Below are 23925 nucleotides of genomic sequence, written 5' to 3' on the forward strand. Positions count from 1 at the left end.
GCCCATTCAGTTCAGCTTCAAGTTGTAGTGACACTCATCAGGGGCTATATTTGCTGATTTTTGTCTGAGCTAACTACAAGGAATACAGTGTCAATGCATCTCTTGTCCTGCAGCTTTGGGAAGCCACTTGTGCAGGCACAATATGGACAATGCTATTTTTTCCACTAGCATTATAATTTTGTTGAATATGCTTCAGTTCAATGGTGCAACATGTATTGGGAAAGGATGGCATTGACATCAGATGTACCATAGGTAGTGTTCAAGAAACTAGAGGCATTTTTAATTGTTGGCAAAGGCAATAGTGTATGCCATGGTCATCCTGCTGCAGAAATGGAAGACCTCAGCACCAGAACATTGATTCATGTTATGATGGCCTGAAACACGGGATAGTCAAACAGGAAAAACACAGCATGCTCAAGGTCAATATGAACAAAATGTGATGTCAAACATTGAAAAGCTCTGCAGCAAATGTAATACCTTTATGTTAGAGTAGTGGATTTTTTAAAGTGTTCCAATGTAAGTACATTTCATAACTCAATAATGTACAATATAATCCAGTTTTTTTTTCTCTTCACATTTTTGTATCTTATCTTTTTCTAGATAAGTGAATTTCATACAAAAAATTCAAAAATTGCATTCTCTGCATAAGAGGGTTAATACTATGAAGTGACAGTCTAATGATGAACTCATGTTTCTGCCCAGTATGAGTAGATAACTTCAGATAACTTAAGTCATTGAGTAACATGCATGACTAGATTGACCTAGGAACATGTGTAGGGCGTAATCATCTTTTTTAAGTAACGGCTGTATTTTATAACATGGAAGAAGTAGTGATGATAGCCATAGCAGCTCCTGGAAAAAGGGGGTTGAGTTATTTATCTAATTCTTCATTTTCATCTGATAAAAGTAGTTTTAAGAATTGTTTTGATAAGACATTTTGTTTCAAGGACAAAACAGGAACACAGTAACTACATAATGTGAGTAGCTAGACTAGTTTATTTTTCAATTTGGATTTACATAAAAAAAAAAAACTTTACAAAGCCACAGGCTTTCATTAACCACTTCTAGTTTCTGTCATGTATTCTTCTGATACAAAAAAAAATTATGGCATTACATTATTTGTATACATTTTTTTTATACAGTTACAAAGATATTCTATACATGTATTTACATTGTATAAACAAACTTGAACATCACGAGAACACAATGGGCTAGAAGACTCTTGCATAGTTTCACGCATTCAAATTAATTTCAAATAAAGTTATTTTATTTCTGACCTGAACAATGTCAAATGCCAGTCCAGATGTTAAGTATTTGATTTATAAAGGAGGGCAATGTATCGAACACTCCAAATCAACTTTCCTGCAGTCAACTCAGACCACATCATCATGCCTGATATTTAAATTCTAACCTACACCACAGTATCATCACTCAGAGGGTTGACTCAGGCAAGTAAATCATTTTTAAAACATTAACAAATAAAAAATGCTACTCAAATAACACCACCCAAAAAAAAAAAAATTCCTTTCCTACCATTTCAATGATAACATAAACTAATGCTAAATGAATAGAAGGTACATAATGAGCTCCTCACAGACTTTTACCAGGGAGCAGACGCAGGGAAAATAAAAGGCAGGAAAAAAAAGTGGTGTGAAGACAAGTATGGGAGACAATCCTTGCTAAAGACAAGGAGGAATGGAGACATTCAACAGATCAAGTGTGGTGTCCCAAAGGTTAAACAGATAAAGGGGCAGGTGAAGGTGAAAAAATCATTCCATGCCTTTTAATTGACCAACATGATAGGAGAAAGAGGCTTATCTTGTTTCTGTAAACAAACTTTAAGTACATATTAACAAGCAACAATTATCAGATTTAAAAAAAAAATATCTACAGAAAAAACTTTACATGACAATTTTTATTTTGACATCCCGTTCATTCAAAGTTTATTTCTAATTTTAATGAGCGGAGGCTTTCAACGGATAGTGTCAAACTAATCCAGGTTTAATGAAACATGAATAGCTCAAGCCCCCAATGAAACTCAACTTCTGGCATCCAACAGATTTGGCATTCTGGATATTAGCTACAGTGCATTATTTACATTGACTTTTATCCTGTCGAGTGTCACAATACAAATCTACAAATATGTTTAATCCTTGAGAATTCTGCACACTAATTCTTTGGGATCACGGCACACATCATCACTGAGGACTTGTGGTAGATCTTGATCAAAAACATGAGCTGGGGATGTAGTGAAAACAAACTTTAAGCAGATTAAACAATAAATGAAATAAATAAATTGTATTGAAAAACCATATCACAAAAATCCTACAAGATTTGTTATCTATAGCAAGAAAGTTTTTTCTTTTTTTTTTAACTAGCTGTAAACAAAACTTGTTCATTGACTATATTGGTCACCGCACTGACCAGTTTCGTGTTTTTTATGAGCCACCAAAGAATCAAAGCCTAGACAAATCAATGTACACAGCATAGGTACAAATGAGATGTTCATTTCTCTAACTTAACATTCCAACAACCAATGTACCTTGCCCTTTTAACTCGACCCCCCTGCAGCTCAAGAAGCACTTACTTCCGGCAACTAAGTGCACTAAGCTTTTATCAGCTCTTGCAATGAACTGTACTGTATACTACAAATATGAAGTAATAGACATAATGTATTTGTTACCTTGTACATTCACAGATATTCAGTTACAGAATGCACACTAGGGCAGCACCAAGCACAGTTTGGCACAGAATTACCATTACAAGTTTTACTCGACAATTACCATTAGACTAACTTTAAAATCAGTTTCATTATTTGCATTTTTTTAAAACCCATTCTATACCATAGCAGTCAAATATGGCTACTTGGTCTAGAAACCGTTATATAGCTACATATGATTAGCAACAAAATTAAAAGCTTGCTAGATACATAACTATCAAAAGGACTTCAATGATCCATGAGATTTTTTTTCTTGAAATAATATAAGAGGATGTAGAAAATAAAGGCTGTGATTTAGACAAGATCTAAACGTAAGTGTGTATAATTCTAAAACCTCCTTCAAGCCTTGGTTCAAGACCAAATTGATTTAAAAAGTTATAGTGCAAGCACTTTGTCATAAGTGCACATCAGAACAGAGACTTTAAGGCTGTAATATAAAGAAATTGCAATGCTGTTGGATTCATTCCGTTATCTTTAGAGATTTTTTTTTTATTAATGTTTTGTGAGCCCACTTATATTATTGGAGATGTTACCTTTGATTGGGATTGCAGAAACCTAAACATTTTGGACAGAGATCTTAAAGCTATAGGTTAAGATATTTGTATTTCAAGCTATGTTCAAAACTTACTTAATTTTGAAGCCATCATCTTGTTTTTAGCTTGCATTGTTTGCACTACTTGTTGGATCAGCCTGACATCCCTGACGCAAGACTCCCTCTGTGAACAAAGTCATGAAACATCTAGATACAAGACATTTTGTTTAAACATAAACTAATCACGACCCAGGCATTGATACGGGCCACTGCTACCTATGCGACCACAGTGGGCCCCTAACTTTCATAGGCCCCTCGCTAATTCTAAGTGTATATTATTAAAATAATATATCATTACTTCCCACGGCCTCCAGGAGCTATATTTTAAATATGGAAAACTTTATGAAATTGTTGATGCTGTTAGTAAGATCACAGGCAACGAACGAACCGCACTTGAGAAAAACATTGCTAAGAAAGCTCTACATATTTCAAGAATAAAAAAATTAGCCTCTTCTTCACGATTTTAACATTTTACCATCACTAAGAAAATATAAGACACCGATCACAAAAACAAATACACAAAAACTCTCTTGTTCCTTTGGCAATTAAATCGTTGAATATGTGAATTACTGATGTAAATTTCACACGTGATGTTGAAGAGAAAGTGGGGTATGAACGTAGATTTTGTGTGCTATCGTTCACATTGTTTGTTCTAATTATGTATTGTTTTTTTTTTGAAATGCAGAATGGTGAAACAAATTTCCTCACGGATAATAAAGATGATTATAACTAATCAAGACTTAATTGACGAATTCACGAAGATAGAATTTTGCAATTCTTGCTATCGAGTGTGATCTATCTAGAAAACAGAATGTTGATGATATACTGTATGACTTCACTACACGCAAGGCTCGTAAAGTAAAGTTAAACATAGTAAAGAATGAATAAAATGGAATGGGGAATTATTTTCTAATACAAAATCTTAATATTCACTTATTATCCTTATCCCTACGCAGACTGGGCCCCGCTTAGTATAGGGTTCACAACTGTTAGGGCTGGTCCTGCATTGCTATATATATATATATATACACAATGATATGGCTATGCATACAACAAACTGGAGTTGTAAAAGTATTTGATCAGAGAGAGTTATTTAAAAGAATTCAGAGATAGGTCCTTACATCAAACTGAGCTTTTAAAAGCATTTGATCCACTTGGTTCTTGATGGCGAGCAGATCAAGTGGCTTGGTTTGGATGTAATTGGCCATTGCATATTCCTTGATATCCTCAGGGATATCCTCCATGGATAATGACAGATTCATTGACAATCTGCAGAGTGACAAAGAGAAACAAATTCAAATGTAAAGACAAAAAAAATGAATGACTAAATTCAATGCTTCCTTGGCCTGTCTTAGTTACATATCTTGCAAGCTTTTAATTTTGTTGGTTATTTATATGTTGCTGTATAGTATAACAGTTTGTAGGCCTAGTCCTGTGTGGTTGTTTATGTTTAATCTTCAGTGTAATGAGCCTTGTGCCTGAAGTTAAAGTTACTAAAAAAAAAACAGTTTATTCTTAATTATTACACAAAGAAATTAATAATTGACTTGTTCAGGAACCAACACAAAATAGATTACCCACTCTTTACCAACACTAAATAGATTACCCACTCTTTACCAACACTAAATAGATTACCCACTCTTTACTCTGTGTTTCTTTCTGTTCAAACTCTGCCAAAAGACTTGCCCAGTCTTCATACTCTTGGTCCAGTCTAGTAGAAAAAAAAAATCAATCAGTGACTTCTGGAAAAATTTGTTTCGTTAAATGTTCTTTTCTATTTAATAGCATTAAAATATTTTGGTTTTCTTAAATTTTCAAATAGATTCTGAAGTCAAATATGTAAATTATTTTCCAATATCAAAATACTTTAACAAAAAAAAAAGAAAAAATCTATTAAGATACAGAAAAATATTAACCCTAACCGTATGTATATGTAAAATGTATATTTCAAGTAATTCTCAAATATTATATTATAAATCATTTTATTTATAACTTTTTAATCTAAAAACAAACAAAAAATTTCCAACTAAAAATGTATATTTTTTTATTGATTCTAGTTTCCATTCTGGTCACTACTCATAGATTTATGTTTATGTGTTTAGAATAGAATCTGCCTATTTAGAATAGAATCTGCCTATTTAGAATAGAATCTGCCTTTTTAGAAACGGTGAGAAGTGAATTATTTTCTGTGCAGAAAGAACAACAAGTCATTTGTTTCTTGCTTTTCTATCTACATTGTAAGAATTGACAAGATCTAATCAGGTAAAAAGAAACTATGTAAAATTAATACATGTCTAATAATGCCATGTTCATATCTCATTAATTCAAACTAACATTAGCAGAAATACTTTTATTTTTATCTCCAAATTTAAGACATTTCCCTGTTCATTTCCCAAATTGATTATCAGCTCAAACTTAACACAAAAAAGAATATAAATCTTTAGTTCCTCTCTAGGTTACATATGTTTGTTTGTAAAATGTTTTACATGTTTCGGACGTTCCTTCAGAGTTGAAGATAATTACTTCCTAGTCCAAACCTCCCGCAGGACGACGGTGGATGGGAGCGGCAGGGTTTGAACCCTGGACCATCGATAAATCTGAACGACAGTCCAGCGCACAAACCGCACGACCAGGCAGCCATATACATATTTGTTTATAACGTTTTGGTTTGTACTCTTTTGAATTGAGTTTTATAATTATCAACTCAAATTCAATTATTGGAAAAAAAACAAAACAACTTAACTTTAAAAACAAATGTAAACAATGAATTAAATGTTTACTTTTTAATTTCAGCCTTCATGTCTGTGATAACTTTATCCATTTCTAAGTTGGATGGGTTTGGCAGCAAGCTAAACAGATTAAAAAAAAATAAGATTAACGATTAGTAATGATTAGCACACAAAAAAAATGTAATTTGATTACAAGTGTTGTTCCTCAGTATTAGTAAAACCTTATTGACATAATACCATTGACACACTGAGAGGATACACGAGTACACAGTTCATATTTACATCTATTTTTCTTATCGAAGCAACACCTCCAATAGCTTTAACAACTGACAATCACAACCATTAGTAGAATGATAAAGTTATTAAAATCCCTCAGCTCCAACCATGACCAACGAAATGTCAACAACTCTAGTCAGATTTTATAAGACTAAATGAATATCTTCACACAGAATCAATATTACTCTATGGCCTTCAGCCGTAAAGAGACTGTGGACCATCTCATAGAAATTAAATTAATGCCTGGGAATAAGCAATGGTCAGAAAGATGTTGCCCGCACAGCAGATGTGTCAAAGGGAACGGAAAGTTGAATGCCTGTCTAAGGGTCGCAGTCTCCTGATTTTTTTCTCAGGGTTGACTCCCAAAGCCTTCACCAAGCTTGGGTATTGCTGCAAGGCATCAGAGATTTGAATTCAGAGTTTTCCTTCTCCTAGATGTTAGCCAGCCAAGGCTTACAAGCCTTTCCTTGTCAAACAATATTACTGCTACATAGATTAACAAAATTGTTCATTCCTTCTTTCAACCTATTTAAATTAAAGTAAAGAAGTAAAAATCCCCTTTCTGACCTTGCTGTCTATAGGGTGGATCTGTTTCTATGGCCCAATTTAAAATTACTCCTATTTTAATGTTTTAGTGAAAAGTTGACTGACCTGCCTTCTGCTAAGACTTTCTCTGCTGGTTGATTTTCAATTGTCTCATTGTTTGTAACTTGACCCTCTGTGAAATTATACAATAAAGTCAATTCTACTGCAGGTTAATCTAAGCACAGGCTACAAACAATGCAAAAGGTAATGGTCAATATTTCTAGAAAATCTCTCTTCTTTTCAAGCATAGTGTTATCTAAGTCATGTAAGTTCACATGCCATTAAAGTACACATATATGTCATTAAAGTACAACATGTAAGCCATAAGCCTAAAAATCTGCTAATTAATAGGATTTGAAATGATTCGCATTCCAACCACTACAACATGCTAGGTTTTTTTTTTTTACTTTCAAATTTTCTATTTTTAATTTTCTAGACTTTAAAAAACTAAATAAATAATGCAAAATAATTATCGTATAGCTTCATGTGTTTCCAAGTTGACATCAGTATTCATTCTTTCAACAAGCTTAAAAAGAAATTATTTTGTGACAGGACCAAACAAACCAGTTACCTGTAAAAACTGGAGGAGAACATGGTCTTGTGATAGACCTTCTGTGGCAAGACAAACTCGAACGTCTTTTTTTCCTTTCCTGCTTCGATGCATCTAAATCAGAGTTGCCTCTCTTGAGAGTTGAGTCACACAGCAGCAACTCCATTTCACATGTTGAAAAGTTTTGGCTTGAAGTTGAAGATCCTGGTTCCATGGCTCTCCAATTCGTAAAGAAGAGTAAAGGTCTACATAAACTGAAATAAAAAAAATAATTTTAAAAATTTAAAACAGAAATCCAAATGATATGGTTTGAAATTCAGAGATGCTACTTTTTCCCAACATCATTTGTACTAAATGAATCAGTGGTATGTGTGGGAAAAAAAACACTTAGCTACCTATCAAGGGAGATTGAGTTCGAATCCTGGCTGAAGCAGTTGTATTTCCTAACCACCTGAAGGCAGCCCTGAAACCTAACTCTCCTCCAGATACCCCCTTCCCCCATTGGTCAACAAAAGACATTGGACCATTACATGTTTGTAAAATGTTTTACATGTTTCGGATGTTCCTTCAGAATTGATAACCCTGAAGTCCTGAAGGATAGAAGACTCAACAAAAGTAAAGTAGCAATTATACTTTATTTATCTTATATAATACAGACATTACTTCAAAAAAGAAGATGATTACGTCCTACGCGTCATGCATTTAGTCATTCATATTAAGCAATGACTTAAATTCTGCCAAGTCATTGGTTTTCCTGGCTAGCTCAGGCAACCCATTCCATGCTCTAATAGCACTAGGGAAGAAGGAGTATTTGTACAAATTTGTCCTAGCATATGGGACGAGGAATGTGCCTTTATCTTTGTGTCTTTCAGAGTATTTTATTAAATTTTATTTTTGTATTTGAAGATTATGGTTCAGTGTTTTATGTATGATTGCTACTTTACTTTTGAGCCTTCTGTCCTGAAGGCTTTGTAAATTTAGTGATTTTACTAAAGGTGTTACTCTAGTCAAATGTGAATATTCGTTTGTTATGAAGCTATAGACTACATAAAACACTGAACCATAATCAATAATCCTCAAATCATGACAAATCATATATGATAATGTACACAAAAACAAAATCTCTAATAAAAATTTAAATACTCAGACTAGTCACTAGTCAGACTTAATTTTTTAAATTACTTATTATTATTGACATTAATATCATCATAATGAGTCCGACTATGACTTATATTTATATTTATAATATTATAATCTAAATAATATAATTATAATAATATTAAATGTAATAATTATAATACTAGACAACTAGTCTTACTAGAGTATATTGAAAATTCTAATTACTAAATTAGTATACTGTATACAGTAATTACTAGGCTAGAGGTCTAGATTACTCTAGTCACTCTACTCTACTGACTCTAGTACTCTAGATTGACAGACTCAGACTAGACATCTAGATAGTAAGATACGTCTAACTCTAGATCATACTATAGTAGCTTCTTATATTAGGCACAGCTCATCAAAATCTCCTTTAAGAAACACGTCGCTTTTTTTGTTTATAATTAATTTGTTTTTATGTTTGGAGCTAAAAACGATGTTTTGGGACAGTGCATGTCCAATTTTAGATAAGTTCCTGTATTTTTGTTCCGCTTTTCCAAAGCAGATGGCAGTTTTTTTAGATTCTCGGTAACCAAGTATGTAAAGCTGTTGTTTAAACCTCCCCCGGCAATTCATACCCATATAAGGGATGAAGGCTATATTATGAGCCTGTTTGATCATAGGCTGGTGGATCTATCAAAATAAGCTTCCAAACATCTTTAGAAAGACATTCCAATCACATTCATACAGTTAGCTGTTAAATAAAATTAAAAAAGGAGGTGTTTCAATGAATAATAATGAATTAAACACATTCTCCTATAGTGCACAAGGCAAAATCGTAATAAGAAATATTATTGGGATTAATAAATCTATGATTTTTTTCAATAAATAAATGTGACCTAGATCGAGAAATCTAGAATATATAATTTATGAATGAAAGAAAAAGTGCGGGCTGCTAATTTGAAGCCAGAGACCATGCCCACTGCAGGTGATCACGCCAGGCGAGCGCTGGTGGTGAGGAGAAATATACACTAGGCGTGTAGTGTCACAACCTATCATACAGGCAGTGGAGGGAAGGGGGAGAGAGTCATGAAAAGAATTATAAGCATCTATGGGAGGGAGGGGATGTAACAAAACGAACATCCAAATTATGAAAAGAAGAGGGTCCTTGGATGGGAATTAAAAGAAAGAGACAGATAATACATGTAGCCTAGTTGAAAATATCATGTTTGTTGAATTATAATAATTAATTTATAGATCTATAATTACCGGTATAAGAAAGAGACAGATAATACATGTAGCCTAGTTGAAAATATCATGTTTGTTGAATTACAATAATTAATTTATAGATCTATAATTACCGGTATATAGATTTATTTCTGTTTCTACACATAGATTATATAGGTAGGCATATATATATATATATATATATATCTAGAGAGAGAGAGAGAGGCAATATACTATAAATACATATTGCAGAAGTGAATCTACTTCTTTTAATACAATCTAAATAATTTTTAATTAACACAGATATAATTTATTAGCAATAACATAGTGGTGTTTCTTAACGGTGCTCGATGTGTGCTGAAGGAGAAAGCACAAAAACTGCGTTTATTATAGGAGCATGAAGTGACCTGATTTATTTTAAAATAAAATCTTGACTATGGGTGGTAATTCAAAGAAACACAGCTATTTTTATAGTCCTTTAGTTGCAGAATAAGAATCTGCTTTCAGTTTTTTTGTAAGTTAAACCGTCACCAAATAAAAAAATAAAACAAAAATTTGACCTAGTTCCCGAATACGGTGTGCCTAATATAAGAATCTACTATAGATGTAGATAAGATTCTAATCTAGATCTAGATCTAGTTACTAGATCTAGTATAACGTATAATCTTACTCAGTTTAAATTTCCTGTTAGTATTATCAACTTATAGATCTTGAACTAAACTCTATATAGATAATGCAGACCCAACAACAGATTAAATCTAGAATCTAATAGATCTAGATCTAGTCTTTGACATATTTTAGTCTTGGAATTTGTCATTTAAGCAGACCGCTAATAACAAATCAATTTATTTGTTTATCTGCCAGTTAGTCTAATGTTATTATGATTCAATGTAACGATCTATATATAGATAATAGATCTAGTTCTATTTAGTTTAAATATTAAATACATTACCCTAATGAATAGTTACAACATTAACTAATTATGGTTTAAATTATTGAAAATAACGGTAGTTATCAATGGTGCTTAAAATTACATAGATAGATGAAGATCTAGATTCTATATTAATTTTCGAAAACGAAAAAAAAACAAAAAACAACCATCCCTTATAAATCTAGAATTCTAGATTAGTATTTTGTTTCAACATTTTGAAAAAATGTGGCATTAATAAGATGTGAAACTGCTATTGACTGGATTCAAACTGATTGTAAAAATAATGAACCTATCCCAAACATTGGTTGCTAGATCTAGAATTTAGATCCTCTTGTTGCCTCTTCATCTCTTGATCTAGATCTAGACTTTAGATCTATATCCTGTAGATTATATATAGATTCTATTTAATAGGTACTAAAACATGATCATACTATTTAATATTATAGACCCCTCTCCTCTAGATTCTAGGTAATCTGGAGAATCCAAATTTTATAATAAAATAGCCTAAGGGTATACGGTATACCAAAGCCAAAGCAAAATAGGCAGATCTTGACTATTACAGTCTTACTCTACTGACTTTAAGTAGTCTAGTAACTATTTGACTATCAGTCTATTACTATAATTTATTAATTATATTATTAATATAGATTTAGTAGTAAGTCTCTACCTTTTTAGACTTTCTAAAGTTTCTTTACCAAGATAACCAAGAAAGATTATATAATAATATTATATATTAATTAAATTAATAGCTCTAACTCTAGCCTGTCAATTTTGTTTTAATCAAAATAATCTGAAAATATTCTTTCCTTTAAAAAAAAAAACTTTTTAGGGAAGAGGTTTACTTGGTGTTATATTGAGTTGTGTTTGCTGAGCGCCTAACGGCACCACAGAAATCTAATGCTAGATACCTCCAACCCTCCTTTACCTTACCTTAAAGTAAAGTTCCCCTTTCAGACCTTGTGGTCAATTGGGCAGATGATGTAAGGGTCATCTGTTTCTGTGGCCCATGGTTAATGAAGGTGTCATGTGGCCAGCACAATGACCAACCACCTTTACTTTTCCCCAACTAATGTCAGGTACCCATTAGAGCTGGGTGGACTCAGGCACCCAAAGATCCTAAAGTTAAAAATCCCAGTCTTCACTAGAATTCAAACCCAGGATCCCCAGTTTGGAAACCAAGCACTTTACCGCTCAGCCACTGTGCCTCCTATACTTTACCTATCCCTTAGTCTGTTGGACCATTGGGGCACCATGCAAGATTTGTCGACCGTCTTTCTTCATTCCTGTCTTTTTCCTTAGAACCTCTTTCAATGTCAGGCCCATCCATTTTTTTATGTTGTCTTCCCATCGCTTTCTCTGTCTGCCTCTTTTTCTTTTTCTTGGTACTGTTCCCTGAAGGAAGGTCTTTGAGAGCCCTGAAGACTTTGTAATATGGTCACAGATTTTTAGCTTGCATTTTTTTTACGATAGTTAATAGGTCATCATGGGGGTCCAATCACTGCAGTAACCCTGTCTCTAATTTCTTGGTTTGTGATGCTGTCTTAAAATGTTCAGGTTTCGTTCCCTCTTCTGAGACAATAGCTCCAAGGTATTTGAAGCTACTGAAACTAGTCAGCTTTTCACCTCCAATACTAATGCCCCTTTTAAAGCCCTGTTAGCTATTGGTTATAATTTGTTGTTTTTTCTGCATTTATTTGCATACCATATGCTGTGAAAGTCTTGTCTACGCGCATCACCAAGTCAGCTATTCTTTTCTTCTGTCCCTGCTAGGCCATCAATGTCATCAGCGAAGCGCAAGTTAATTCTTCTTCCTCTAATGCTTACAGTACCTTCATAGCCCTTGAGAGCATTTTCCATTATCCTTTCAAGGAAAATATTGAAAAGTGTTGGTGAAAGTAGGCGGCCTTATTTTACTTCAACTGTGGTTTTAAACCAGTCCCCAATATTATTGTTAAAGTACATAGCACTGGTAGTGAACATATAGCCTCAGTAAAAACACACCACTCTCCACGGTCTCTTGCCAGTTTTTTAATGGCTTCCCACCTCTTTCCTGTCCTCTCGGCTTCATCTAGTATACTGCGTCACCACATTCTTTTTGGTCTTCCTCTACATCTTGTTCCCTGGGGGGTTCCACTCTAAGGCCTGTCTAGCTCTGTTATTGGTATCTTTTCTAAGGGTGTGACCAATCCATCTCCACTTCCTCTCTAAGATCTGCACCTGTAAATTTTTCTGCCCACTCATCTTCCACAGTTTGGTGTTTTCTATTTTGTTGTACCACTGCAGTTAATCATGGTCTAGTGCTCACATTCAGATGTAAACAAAATTAGATAAGTGACTGTACCCTTAGAATTTAGAGTACAATTTAAATAGGATTGAAATAGTAAGATAAATTGTCTTTGCCAATTAACTTTCAAAGTCAATGACTTATCATTGCAGACTGCAGTTAGTATAACATTCATTTATGTTTTTTTAAGTGTGGCATTATAAATTAACATTTAATTATCAATTTAAAATCATCTTTCTTTTATTTCAGACATGCTTCACCTGCCAAGAACAAGAAACGACAAACTCCTGTTCATAGTGTTTTGGCTCGGCGGACTGTTTACATTATATTATGAGTGCTGTCTTGTGTTGGCTTCATACCATGACAGCTGGAATGGCTATGTGACATTTCATGTCACCTTTTCTGCTGTTTTAGCATTGTATATTTACCTGTACATGTTCATGTTAATACGCTCCGACATATCTACCAACAGCATTATTATAAAGAATGGTGATTTGTCAGAGGGGTGGAAATATTGTCAAAGGTGCCAAAGGAACGCTCCACCTCGCTCCCACCACTGTAAGTGCTGTGACCTGTGCATTCTCAAACGGGATCACCACTGCTGGTTTGCTGGTTATTGTGTCGGGTACAGCAACCACCGCTACTTTATCTGTATGGCGTTTTACATGAGCCTGGCAGGCATTTACGCCAATGTTTACAACTGGGAGTTTTTCTTGAAGGTCAAAGGGGGTCTGGCCTGGTCCACAGTGCCTGGTTTGTTGGCACCTCACGTCGGGCTCATTTTTGGAGTTTACTCTTGGTACGAGTTTTTTATCACCTTAACCACAACTGTGGGGGCGCTTTTTACATTTCTCTTTGTCTGGCTTCTAGCCATACAGATTATACAGTTCTCTACCGGCCAGGTGAAATATGAGCGCAAGAACAACATTTTTGACTATGCCACTGGGTACAAAAATACTTTTAAGGAAATTTTCGGATCAGCTGGATTGTGGGTATTCTTAATTCCATTCATTCCCACCAAATTACCAGGAGATGGAACAAGATTTGCAAAAGTAGACCGGAAATTGAACTAGTTTTATAATAAAATGTTAGATTTGTTTTTCAAATTATGTATAACTTTTTACTTCTAGAATACGTTAATGCCAGTTGGAGAGTAACTGTCTTTAAATTAATTGCATCTTTGGATTTACAATTCAGTGTGAAAGCTCATACTTTTTATAAATGGCTTAGGTAAATGTGAATATACAATGTTTTTGATGAATTAAAATATTGTTTATACTGATATCAACATGTACACGGCAATGTCCATCATGCAATATGAACTTATCATATGTAATTGATGTTGTTTCTTTGTAAAATGTTTGCATGTTTCGGATGTTCCCTCAGAATTGGAGATAATCTACTTCCTAGTCCAAACCTCCTGCAGGATAACGGGGGATGGCAGTGGGCAGGATATGAATCCAGCACCATCTATACAACCTAACGACAGTCCAACATGCATACCACACCACCAGGCAGCCACCTTGATATTATAGCTATGGCTATAAAGTTGCTTGTTTGATGATTTTACCTTCATATCAAGTCATCTGATATATCCATGAAAATGTGATCATTTATGTCTACATTATTTTTTACATGTACATAAATTAAATAACTAAATTAACTAACTATGCCATGAACAAAAAAAAATTTTTTTTAAAGATTTGTTTCATAATCTAATGTAATGAAAAGGTTAATGTTTTTTACTTACCTTCTTGATTTCCCTAATGGTACATGAGGCAGAGGATGCAAAGTTTAATACCTTTAAAAGTCTACATTTAATTGGCCTGATTGGGGAATAGGACAATGACTAACTCCCATGATAATTTCGAGTAATCAATCAAGGAAATTTGACTCAGGGATGTTCTTTCACCTTGTTATAAACTCCTCAGTTTAGCTGGAAATATTACCCCATGTCATAACATTGTTTTACTTGATATAATATCAGATAATAATTCGCTAGACCATTTCTTAATTTTTATTTTATTCAGATTTATATTTAGTCAGTGCTTTTTTTGTTAAAAAAAAAAAAATAGGTGCCGGTACGGTACCCAGTAGTTGATTGCCTAACTGTTAACTACTAAAAATTATTAATATACGTTAAAATACATGAAAAGTAATATTTTTTTCAAAAAGGTGGCGTACCATCACAACAAAAAGCCCTGTATTTAGTAACGATTGCTGCATTGTTGATTTTGTTTTCCTTTTAATAAAATCAAAAAAAAAAAAGGCCCACAGTCTTTTGAATGCATTATTTAATTTCTAAGATTTTTGGTGTAAAATGTTGTCTTAATTTTCATTAATCTATGAATATCTAAAAGACAGAAAAAAATTGTCTTTGCAGTTGAGCATGTGTTCTACAACTTAAAGGCCTATGTTTCAGTTTAATCCAACTTTTTAAATAATCCAACTTTTTAAATAATCCAACTTTTTAAAAAGTATTCCTGTTTGCTTTGAATATTTATTTATGAGCTAGGACTAATTTGTTCAAGTGCTTCTTCTACCCAAGTACCCTATTATAGCATGGAACTGGTTGCATGAATCAGCCAGGGTTTGTGTTAGACACCTTATTTATATAGGTTAGTTATTTTAGTTATTTAGCGACGCACCATAGTAGACGCATATTGAACGGGACTAGTGACGTTTGGGATATGTTGGGTTAGAGACCGGAAAATCAGTTAGCGATAGAACAATCCAGGGTAACGACGTGTTTAGTGACAGAGACTTCTACTGTGGCCTTTTATCATAATAAATATATATTAACTTGTTCATCATCGTTGACTACATCTCTTCACCTGTTACAATCGATGTGCCAGTTCTTGTTTGTGTTGTTGGTCAACTACACGTAATACACCCGAACAATTACACCCAAACGATTGCAGAGTAATTGGTTGACTTCAAGACAGCCTGAACTAGCAACATCACAGTGGCGACCCCGAACCTCGAAGCCGAACCTCGAAGCCGGACCCCTGTTGAAGACGAACATCGTACCGGACCTCGAAGCAGAACGTTTACTCAGGTGAGGGTCGTGCACTCGAAGTTATAAGATTTCATCGGAGTACGGCTGAACACAGCAGCATCGCAGAGTGACTTTGTTCTAGATCTACATACAGTCGTCGCCTGTTTGATCGCACGTTCAACGAGCCGTTAACTCAGGGTGACCTTCGTCAGGACAGTAATCATCGTAACGTCTGGTCTACTTAACCAGTATAGTATCAAAGCCTGATCTTCATATGCTGAATCGACCTACAACCAGAGAAACCGTTCATTCATAACGGGTGAGAGATCGTTAGTGAACCTGTTGGACATATTTTTTCTTCGTCATAGGAGCCACGTCGAGTATCAAGTTTTACCTCGTCAGTTTCGAGAAGGACAGTTTGCCCGCTGTCAGAAGTATTGTGAGTACTACAAGTTTGGTAGCTAACTAAATCGAAATCGCTCTGTCGTCTTACCCTTGGAGAGATTCTTGTGGAGCAGTTTGCTCATTGAACCGGTTGCTTGCCACGTTTATAACGGTCACTGTGTTTAACCTTTGGAAGGTTAGTGAAGTAATCTTTATCAGTACTGAACATTGACATATCTAGTATTCGTCGGTCTAGACCATATCTAGACTTGTTAGCAGTGAAGTTGTGGAAACAGCTACATCCACTTAATTTCGTTGAAAACCGTTAATCGTCTAACGGAACGTCGTCGGAGGTGACCTTGGTTTCACCTAGTCTACATTGGACAGTTGGTCTAGTGAAGCAGAGTACAACAGCAAACTTCGTCGTACTACCAGAGTAGCAGCAGAAGCAGTGAACTATTTTAGAAAGCCGTTATTCGTCAGCCCAGATCAAGTCATCGTCAAGAAAGTCGTTATTCGTCAGCCCAGATCAAGTCATCGTCAAGAAAGTCGTTATTCGTCAGCCCAGATCAAGTCATCGTCAAGAAATTCGTTATTCGTCAGTCGTCCAGATCAAGTTGCCGTCAAGAGACTGTTATTTGTCAGTAGTCGTCTACACAAGTCAAGTCATCGCCAGAAGAACCGTTAACCTATTCGTCAGTAACTGTGTACACAAAGTCGTCGGAACTACACATACGGTCATCAACAGTCACCGAAGGAACCGAAACATTTTACTGTGGCATATCAGGACATCTGTGGCATTACGTGGGATACTAGTAGCACCGGAGAACAGAGTCAGAACTGGAAGAGAGGCAGTGGAATTTGTTGTGATCTAGCATATTCGGGAGTCCGAACAAAGGGATCTTTCTTATCAAAAGCTAAGTGCCATTTTTCTTATTAGTATATGTTTAGATTGCCCTTAGAAATAGATTTTGTCTAAATTTGGTACGTTAGCCTGAGTAAAATCAGGTGGTGCGCCTTAAAACCCGTCGGGGTAGAAGACGTAATTTAGATGAAAAGCTATATTATACGTTTAGGGTTGTAATTTGTTTTGTTTGTGTAAACGTCATATCCGTTGTTGCCTGGTTACTTCGTGACGTTATCATTGTGTGCCATATTGTCATATCCCAACCCATAGCGATAGTCTCATTTTAATTATTTCATTTGTTTATATTATTTTAAATTATTTATTTTTATTAATTTAATTAGATCTGTATTTTTTTTTCACTTAATGATAGAAAGTGCGGGTAGGATTCTTTCATTGTGAATCAGACTAAAATAATTTTAGTTTGAGCGGTTAAAATCAAATATGATTTTGCCATGAGAATAATGCCGAAACTGGCTATGTAGTCAAACACTATCGTCTGGCTAAATTTAGATCTGCAAATTGTTGTACATCTCTTTGGTACAATTTAATTATCTAGACTCTAATTTGAAATATTATTAAGTTGAAGATGAATGAAGGTAGTACATTCTAGATATATATCTTGTTGAAGATATATTTGACATTGTATAAACATATTTGTTTTATACGGTTAAATAGAACCATAATCTACTCTAGATCTAGACTCTAGACAGTCTTTGAATTTACTCTAGACATTTTAGTCATACCAGATTTTAAAATTGATCATAGTTGGTCATACTAGATCTAAAAGTCATAGTGCTCTTGATAACTATAGATCTAAATTGTATTATTATATATACTATAATATACTAGATTTAAATTTGGGTGATACTAGATCTAATATACAGATTTGAATATAACCATAATAACTCAGACTAGATTTATACATTTACTAAATCTATAGATAGAGACATAACATTTAAAATTTGTATAAAAGTGTGGAAAAACATAAATATAAAATAAGTTTAAAGTATAGCCATAACCAATATAGGCTAAGTAAAAATATATATATAAAATATAAAACACAATGGCTACATTATCATATGTGGACCTTAAGGAGGTTAAGGAAACAGCTATGCAGGATGGAAAGGCCATGGAGTTAAAAGGAAAAGACTTAGCAGCTTATGTACAGCAAGTTGTGAAGGAAGAAACGGAACGTCAAAGACAAGAGATAGAAAGACAAGAAGAAAGGCAAGACAAAGAGAGAGAAAAAATTAGAGAACATGAAGCTAAAATGGAGAAGATGAGATTGGATGCAGCACAAGTCAGAGCTCAAACTGAACAAGGAAATAACACAAATAACTCAAATAATTATACCACTCAAAGAGACAACCCTAATTCGCAGACATGGCTAAAGAGAAAGATACAAAGTTTTGATGAACAGAAGGATGACATTGGTGATTTTCTGAAAAGATATGAGGCAAAAATGTCTACATTTAATATGCCTGAAGAAGAATGGTCTGAAATACTGATAGACTTTGTTCATGGTCAAGCTCTAACAATATGCCAAAATCATGACCATCATATTGATGATAGCTATCAGGTTTTAAAAAGAGAGTTATTGAATGCATATGGTCATAATGCTACAACTTTTAGAAAGAAATACTTTGACAATATACCATCATTAGGAATAGAACCCCAAACTACCATTAATATGGAAAAGGATTTTTTCAATAAGTGGGTAAAATTAGAAAAAGTAACAAACTCTTATGAAGGATTAAAAAATTTTATTCTAGTGGACAACTTTGTAAATAAATGTGATCCTCAATTACAATCTTTTATTAGAGAAAGAAACCCAAAAACTATAGATGAAATAACAGAGATAATGAGAGTATACAAAAATGCCTATCCAAATAAACCATTTTCTGATAGGGATAAGAGCAAAGTAGATTTAATAGGATACACCAAAGAAAATGTTGATAGAAGTAGAAATAGAAACAGATCAAATAGTGGAAATAGAAAATATAGTGAAATAACCTGTTTTAAATGTCAAGGAAAAGGTCATATAGCAGCTAACTGTAGAAGAGGGAATAGTAGGTCTGGAAGTAGAAATAGATACAATGAACAAAATAACAGTAGATATAGGAGTAGAGATAGGAATGACAGGGGAAATTATAGAAATAGGAGTTACAGTAGGGAATACAAAAATAAAGGTACAGATAGGATATATTTCATGGAAGGAAATAGGAACAATTTTGCAGTGTACCCAGGGTTTGTAGATAGAATTCCGGTGGAATTAATCAGGGATTCAGGTTGTAACACCTTGGCAGTAAAAACTAAATTTGTCAAACCTCATTGGTATAAAGGGTTTACTAGGAAAGTAGAATTAGCAGATGGCACTGTAAGGGAATTTAAAGCTATAAGGGTATACATTGAAACTCCATTTTTCACTGGTTATTGTGATGGCATTGCAATACCAGAAATGAGATATGATATGTTAGTAGGAAACATAAAAGGAGTTAAAGAATGTTCAAGAAAAGAATTAGAAGACTGGCAAAACAAATACAAAAACATAAGACAAAATCATGAAAACATAGAAACACAAAATATAACAAGTATGATAATAACAAGATCAATGGATAAACAAAGTAAGAAACAGGAAAATACAATAAATGTAATAAGTAATGATAAAGAAAAAGAAACCAATAATGTAATACAAATAGAAAATACAGATGTTAAGGAAAGAGAGATAGAAAATGAAACACAAAATAGTCTGGAAACACAAATATCTCAAAGTGAAAAAGAAACAACACCCACATTTGCATTAGAACAAATGAATGACAATATTATTGGGAAAATTTATTCAAGAATATTAGATAAAAACAATAATAATCCAATGGAGAAATTTTGTATAGAGAATAAAATATTATTTAGACAAACAAGTAATGATAACAAGAAAATAAAACAACTTGTCTTACCACAGAAATATTGGAAAGATGTTTTAATCATGACACATGATAATAATTTAGCAGCACATAGGGGAGTAAAGAAATGTTATAGGAATTTGTCAAAACAAGTATTTTGGCCCAAAATGAAAGCAACAATCAACAAATACATAAACTCATGTGACATATGTCAAAAGAGATCTAACAAAAGCCTAGTGAATAAAGCACCTATTCAAGAAATGGATGAACCTACAGCACCATTTCAGAAAGTATCTATTGATTTAATAGGTCCTTTAATTCAAACTGAAAATAATAACAAATACATTCTAACAGTAATAGACATGTTTAGTAGATATCCAGAGGCAATCCCATTATCAAATACAAGTGCAGAGAATATCATTAATGCCATAACTCAAAAAGTAATTACAAGACATGGTATACCTAAAATTATATTGAGTGATCAGGGATCTCAGTTCAAATCAGAACAATTTAAGAAATGGACTAAACAATACAATATACAACACATATACTCTTCGGTTTACCACCCGGAGAGTAACGGTTTATGTGAACGATATGGTGGATCATTAAAAAGATCACTAACAAAGATAATTCAGAATAATCAGAACAAGTGGGATCATTACATTAACTATGTACTATTTGCTCATAGAAACAACATCCATGAAGCAACACAATTTTCACCATATGAAATAATACATGGAAGAAAACCCAGAGATGAATTAGATGTTTTTAAAGAAAATCTAATAGACAATGAGAATAAATTAAATAATGACAGTGAAACAACAATCACAACAGAATTGAAAGAAATATGGACTCAAGCATATAACAACAATAAGAAATATAAACAAAGTGCTCATGAGAATCTAAATAAGAAAAGACAATTGAAAACACTAGAAGTAGGAAACAACGTATTAATATTAATAAATGACCTGAAAAATAAAATTGGTAAACAATGGAAAGGTCCATTTAAGGTGATAAAACAAATTAGTGATGTCAATTATCAAATTGAAATAAATGGGAAAGTTAAAACATATCACATAAATAATTTGAAACTATATCATGATAGAGAAGATGAGTTGATACAAAACATTCAGGAGGAAATAGAAAATAAATTTTCAGAAAGAGAAGAATGCTTGATGATAATAACAAATGAAAATCATAATGAAAATGATATTAAGGAAATACCTGTAATAGAAACAAAAGAGAATCAAACTTGGCAAAAGATTAATCTTAATAATCTAACTAAGGAAAAGTCAAAAGATATAACTAAAATAATACAGGAATACAAAGAAATTTTTTCCAGCATACCAGGAAAAACTAATATTATTAAACATGACATTAAAGTAACAGACACAAAACCTATCAAGCTTAAGCCATATAGAATACCGCTACATTTACAAGACAAAGTAAAGAAAGAAATAGACAATTTACTAGAATCAGGTATAATTGAACCATCAACATCTCCTTATGCTTCACCAATTGTGATAGCCAAAAAGAAGAATGGAGATATACGGTTATGTATTGATTATAGGAAACTTAACAACATCACAGAATTTGACCCATATCCAATGCCAAATATAGAGGATATTTTACATAAATTAAATGGAGCAAAATTTTTTACTAAATTGGATTTAACTAAAGGTTATTGGCAAATACCTTTAACAGAAAATGCAAAACCTTACACAGCATTTGTAACACCATATGGTATTTTTCAATGGAATTATATGAGTTTTGGATTAGTAAATGCACCTGCCACATTTAATAGAATGATGAACATGATAATTGGAAACAAAGAAAATGTTATTTGCTATTTAGATGACATATGTATTTTTAATAATAGTTGGGAGGAACATTTGGTAGATGTAAAAGAAGTGTTCAAAATAATAAAAGAAAGTGGACTTACAATTCAAGCAGAAAAAGTAGAAATAGGATTGGAGGAAATAATTTTCTTAGGACATAAAATAAATAACAACATGATTAGCCCTATTGAAGATAACATAAAGAAAGTACTTAATATTGAAATACCTACAACAAAAAGACAAATTAAAAGTATATTGGGAATAGTAAATTATTACAGAAAGTTTATAAAAAACTTAGCAGAAATAGTGAATCCACTAAATGACTTACTTAAAAAAGGAAAACCTCAAAAAGTAGTTTGTAATGAGGAATGTGTGAAAGCTATTGACAGAATTAAAGATGTTTTTAGTCATGAACTAATATTAAGACTACCTGATAAAGACAAAATATTTTATGTCACAACTGATGCATCTGGTAATGCTATTGGTGGTTGTTTAATGCAGAACTATGATAACTTACATCCTATATTATATGTAAGCAGAAAATTGTCAGAGGCAGAGAAAAAATATAGTGTCATTGAAAGAGAAGCCTTAGCTGTAATATGGGTAATTACTAAGCTAGAGAGCTATTTAATAGGAAGGAAATTCATATTATTAACTGATCATAAACCTATTCAGTATATACAGCAAAAGAGCATGAAAAACAGTCGTGTTTATAGATGGTTCTTAGCACTACAGGAGTATAAATTTGAAGTGAAAGCTATTAGTGGATCTGTGAATATTGTAGCTGATCTATTGTCTAGAATGACATTGAAGTGAAATAATTTTGTAAATAAACTATGATTATATTGAGTATGTAAAATATATTAATATATTGACACCATTTATATGTTATGGAAAAGGGAGATAAGTAAATTTGATGTTAAGCATTTAAAAGTAAGTATGGATATTTTTTTTGTGTGAATCATTTCATATATCATTGACGAAAGTTAGTTCTATGGAAAAGGGTGAGTATAAAAGAAAAATGGACAAAAGCGTATAAAAGGGTGGTAAGAAAAAAATGTATTGAATGTGTAAATAAAGTTTGTAATTGTTTTTTGAAATATTGTATTTTATCAGATTACTGCCAGTGAAGAACATTTGAGATGTGTAGGACATGCCCATAAGATGCCACATTTTCCTCCATGATGAACGGTGTACCAATGAAGATGATTTTGGAATGTTATGAACTGTTATGAACATTGAATATGAGGAACTGTCAAGATGAAGATGTCAAGATGAAGATGTCAAGATTTTATGTTTGTGGTCTTCCCCTTAAATTGAAAATGTCCTTGTAAGACTTGACAGTAGTGGAAAAATATTGACATATTTTTTTTTTTCAAGGGGGGGAGGAATCTGTTAGACACCTTATTTATATAGGTTAGTTATTTTAGTTATTTAGCGACGCACCATAGTAGACGCATATTGAACGGGACTAGTGACGTTTGGGATATGTTGGGTTAGAGACCGGAAAATCAGTTAGCGATAGAACAATCCAGGGTAACGACGTGTTTAGTGACAGAGACTTCTACTGTGGCCTTTTATCATAATAAATATATATTAACTTGTTCATCATCGTTGACTACATCTCTTCACCTGTTACAATCGATGTGCCAGTTCTTGTTTGTGTTGTTGGTCAACTACACGTAATACACCCGAACAATTACACCCAAACGATTGCAGAGTAATTGGTTGACTTCAAGACAGCCTGAACTAGCAACATCACATTTGACATGTTTCATTTGTTCCTTCAGAACTGAAGATAATTACATCCTACCCCAAACCTTCTGCAGGATTGCGGTTGATGGTGGAGGGCTAGGTTCGAACCTTGGACCATCAAGTTGACAGCCCAGAGTGCTTACCACACAATC

The 23925-nt window shown here is 33.3% G+C and overlaps 2 protein-coding genes and 1 long non-coding RNA gene across 5 annotated transcripts; 2 read left to right on the top strand and 1 right to left on the bottom strand.

Annotated features, from left to right (window-relative positions):
• Nucleotides 1–976: 976 nt before the first annotated feature.
• On the bottom strand, nucleotides 977–10868 carry LOC106068443 (uncharacterized). 3 transcript variants are annotated; one of them, XM_056042419.1, is made up of 8 exons: nucleotides 10729–10868; nucleotides 7473–7705; nucleotides 6968–7034; nucleotides 6092–6160; nucleotides 4951–5022; nucleotides 4433–4580; nucleotides 3348–3435; nucleotides 977–2238 (listed from the first exon to the last, which is right to left on the bottom strand). In XM_056042419.1, exons 2-8 carry the CDS (start codon nucleotides 7663–7665, stop codon nucleotides 2147–2149), a joined length of 729 nt encoding a protein of 242 aa, XP_055898394.1. In that variant the 5' UTR covers nucleotides 7666–7705; nucleotides 10729–10868; the 3' UTR covers nucleotides 977–2146. The 3 variants fall into 3 exon arrangements, with proteins under 3 accessions (XP_055898394.1, XP_055898393.1, XP_013083257.2); XM_056042418.1 differs by lacking the exon at nucleotides 10729–10868 and adding an exon at nucleotides 10447–10598; XM_013227803.2 differs by lacking the exon at nucleotides 10729–10868 and adding an exon at nucleotides 7847–7982.
• Nucleotides 10869–10961: 93 nt separating this feature from the next.
• Nucleotides 10962–15799, top strand: LOC106068444 (probable palmitoyltransferase ZDHHC24). Its single transcript, XM_056039979.1, has 2 exons — nucleotides 10962–11118; nucleotides 13241–15799. The coding sequence occupies exon 2, from the start codon at nucleotides 13243–13245 to the stop codon at nucleotides 14062–14064; it is 822 nt and encodes a 273-aa protein (XP_055895954.1). The 5' UTR covers nucleotides 10962–11118; nucleotides 13241–13242; the 3' UTR covers nucleotides 14065–15799.
• An 821-nt stretch (nucleotides 15800–16620) lies between these two features.
• On the top strand, nucleotides 16621–23624 carry LOC129928038 (uncharacterized). The gene is made up of 2 exons (XR_008779628.1): nucleotides 16621–17876; nucleotides 23135–23624. It is a non-coding gene; the product is annotated as an uncharacterized LOC129928038 (long non-coding RNA).
• Nucleotides 23625–23925: the final 301 nt, after the last annotated feature.

Source organism: Biomphalaria glabrata, chromosome 9 (assembly GCF_947242115.1).
Source record: "Biomphalaria glabrata chromosome 9, xgBioGlab47.1, whole genome shotgun sequence".
Taxonomy (NCBI): domain Eukaryota; kingdom Metazoa; phylum Mollusca; class Gastropoda; family Planorbidae; genus Biomphalaria; species Biomphalaria glabrata.

Coding starts and splice junctions, on each gene's coding strand:
- LOC106068443 (XM_013227803.2), bottom strand. CDS start 7,953: ATGGGGGAAGGGGGTATCTGGAGGAGAGTTAGGTTTCAGGGCTGCCTT. Junction 3,436..4,432: donor TTTTAAAAGCTCAGTTTGAT/GTAAGGACCTAT, acceptor CTTTGTTCACAG/AGGGAGTCTTGCGTCAGGGA. Junction 2,239..3,347: donor GATGATGGCTTCAAAATTAA/GTAAGTTTTGAA, acceptor CTACATCCCCAG/CTCATGTTTTTGATCAAGAT.
- LOC106068444 (XM_056039979.1), top strand. CDS start 13,243: ATGCTTCACCTGCCAAGAACAAGAAACGACAAACTCCTGTTCATAGTG.